Below are 2,792 nucleotides of genomic sequence, written 5' to 3'. Positions count from 1 at the left end.
GTTGCTGCAGTGAAAGAATGGCCTAGACCAAAGACCGCCTCAGAGGTTCGAAGCTTTTTGGGTTTAGCAGGCTATTATAGAAGGTTTGTTGAGGGGTTCTCAAAGATAGCCACACCCTTAACAGAATTAACTAGGAAGAATCTAAAATTTTCCTGGTCAGACAAGTGTGAGCAAAGCTTCCAAGAGTTGAAGAATAGACTTATTTCAGCACCAATCCTCAGTTTACCAACAGAAGAGGGACAATTTGCGGTATATTGTGACGCATCTAAACAAGGGTTGGGTTGTGTTCTAATGCAAGAAGGGGAAGGTAATTGCTTACGCTTCAAGGCAATTAAAAGAATACGAACAGAGATACCCGACACATGACCTAGAGTTAGCCGCAGTGGTTTTTGCACTAAAAATTTGGCGTCATTATCTCTATGGAGTGAAATGTGAAATCTACACCGATCATAAGAGTTTAAAGTACTTTTTCACCCAGAGGGAGTTAAACATGAGGCAGAGAAGATGGTTGGAGTTGGTCAAAGACTACGACTGCGAGATAATGTACCATCCCGGTAAAGCCAATGTGGTAGCGGATGCACTCAGCCGTAGAGGTCCCGGACTAGTTTCCACTTTACAAGGAGTATCAAGGGAATTAGTGGAAGACATGGAACGAGCTGGTATAGAGTTTATTACAGGGCAACTTGCAAAGGTCACACTTCAATCCACTTTGTTAGAAAGAATTAAAGAGGGGCAGACGACAGATCAAAAGCTCAGTGAACTAAAGCAAGAAATTTTGAATAGTAACGCCAAAGATTATGAAATATCAGACACGGGATTAATTCGGTTCAAGGGACGAATTTATGTGCCCGATAATGATGAGCTCAAGAAGGGATATTGGTAGAAGCTCATACTACACCTTATTCAGTTCATCCCGGGACCACTAAAATGTACCATGACCTAAAAGCATTGTATTGGTGGCCTGGTATGAAAAAGGATGTAGTTGAATTTGTGGCCAAATGCTTAACATGTCAACAAGTTAAAGCAGAGCATCAAAGACCAGCGGGATTGTTACAACCACTGAAGCTCCCTGAATGGAAGTGGGAAGAGATTTCCATGGATTTTGTGACTGAATTACCTAAGACTACAAAGCAACATGACGCCATTTGGGTAGTCGTCGATAGGTATACAAAATCTGCCCATTTTCTACCAGTACGCATGACTTACTCCATGGACCATTTTGCTGAACTTTATGTGAATGAGATTGTGAGATTACATGGGGCACCGTATTCTATTGTTTGTGATCGAGATGCTCGGTTCACTTCGTCTTTTTGGGAAAGCTTACAGAGAGCAATGGGAACTCGATTGAAGTTCAGCACTGCATATCATCCAGAGACAGATGGTCAGACTGAGAGAACAAATCAGATCTTGGAAGATATGTTGAGGGCATGTATGATAGATTTCCAAGGATCATGGAGCAAATACCTGCCTTTGATTGAATTTTCTTACAACAACAGCTATCAGTCTACTATCGGGGTAGCACCCTATGAGATGTTGTATGGAAGAAAATGCAGGTCTCCACTGCATTGGGATGAGTTGGGAGAGAACAAACTCCTAGGGCCAGATGCAGTTCAGCACACCAACGAAGCTATTCAGAAGATCAGGGCTAGAATGATCACAGCTCAGAGCAGACAGAAATCTTATGCAGACCTAAAGCGGAGGGACATTGAGTTCGAAGTGGGTGATCATGTGTTCCTTCGAGTGACACCACGAAAAGGACTCTCGGTGAAGAGATTTGGTAAGAGAGGGAAACTAAGTCCTAGATATGTTGGTCCATTTCAGATATTGGATAGAGTGGGCAGTGTAGCTTATAGAATAGCTTTACTGCCATCATTATCTGGGGTGCACAATGTATTTCATGTATCTCAACTCCGGAAATATGTGTCAGACCCATCGCGTGTTTTGAGCTATAAAACACTGGGTTTGCAGGAAAATTTGTCCTACAATGAACGTCCGGTAAAGATTCTTGATCAAAAGGATAGGATTTCGAGAAATAAGACAATTACCTTGGTGAAAGTCCTATGGAGAAACAGCGTGGTTGAGGAAGCTACTTGGGTGCTAGAATCTGATATGCGAGAACAATATCCAGAATTATTTGAGTAAAATTTTGGGACAAAATTTTCTTTTAGAGGGGGATAATTGTAATATCCGCTAACTCCGAAAGGGTATTTTTGTAATTTTATTTAGCTGAGAGTAATTTTTTTTATTTATTTTATTTTACATATTTATAGATTTAAATATGTATGGGATTATTTTTATGATGATATAATATTTGATTTTATTAGCATGTGCATAATGCCTAATAGATATATATGTCTGGATATTGTTATATGGGTATATTATTATTATTATTATTATTATTATTATTATTAACATTGTTAACGTATTATTATTATTATTATTATTATTATTATTATTATTATTATTATTATTATTATTATTATTATTATTATTATTATTATTATTATTATTGTTATTATTATTAACTGTATATACGAGCTTATATATACACACACGAACCGAACGCCTATTTTGGTGGAATGGGAATCGTTTCACTTCGGTTGAAAGCGATATTTTGCTTGGGTTTAAAGACGATAGAAATTAGGTTTTAAGCTTTATTTTCGTACACCCAAAACAGAGAACCAACGAGAGAGAGAGAGAGAGAGAGAGAGAGAGAGAGAGAGAGAGAGCACGTATACGGCTTATACGATACCGAAAATTTTCGTTTCTTTAAGCGGAGTGAAACCTGGGTG

At 38.5% G+C, this 2,792-nt stretch overlaps 1 protein-coding gene across 1 annotated transcript; it reads left to right on the top strand.

Moving 5' to 3' along the window:
* The first annotated feature begins 1,530 nt into the window (after positions 1–1,530).
* On the top strand, positions 1,531–2,142 carry LOC133031444 (uncharacterized). Its single transcript, XM_061104941.1, has one exon. The coding sequence runs from the start codon at positions 1,531–1,533 to the stop codon at positions 2,140–2,142; it is 612 nt and encodes a 203-aa protein (XP_060960924.1).
* Positions 2,143–2,792: the final 650 nt, after the last annotated feature.

This window comes from Cannabis sativa, chromosome 9 (assembly GCF_029168945.1).
Source record: "Cannabis sativa cultivar Pink pepper isolate KNU-18-1 chromosome 9, ASM2916894v1, whole genome shotgun sequence".
Taxonomy (NCBI): domain Eukaryota; kingdom Viridiplantae; phylum Streptophyta; class Magnoliopsida; order Rosales; family Cannabaceae; genus Cannabis; species Cannabis sativa.
Note: the sequence above shows the minus strand (reverse complement) of the source record. Positions and strands in the feature narration are given on the sequence as shown.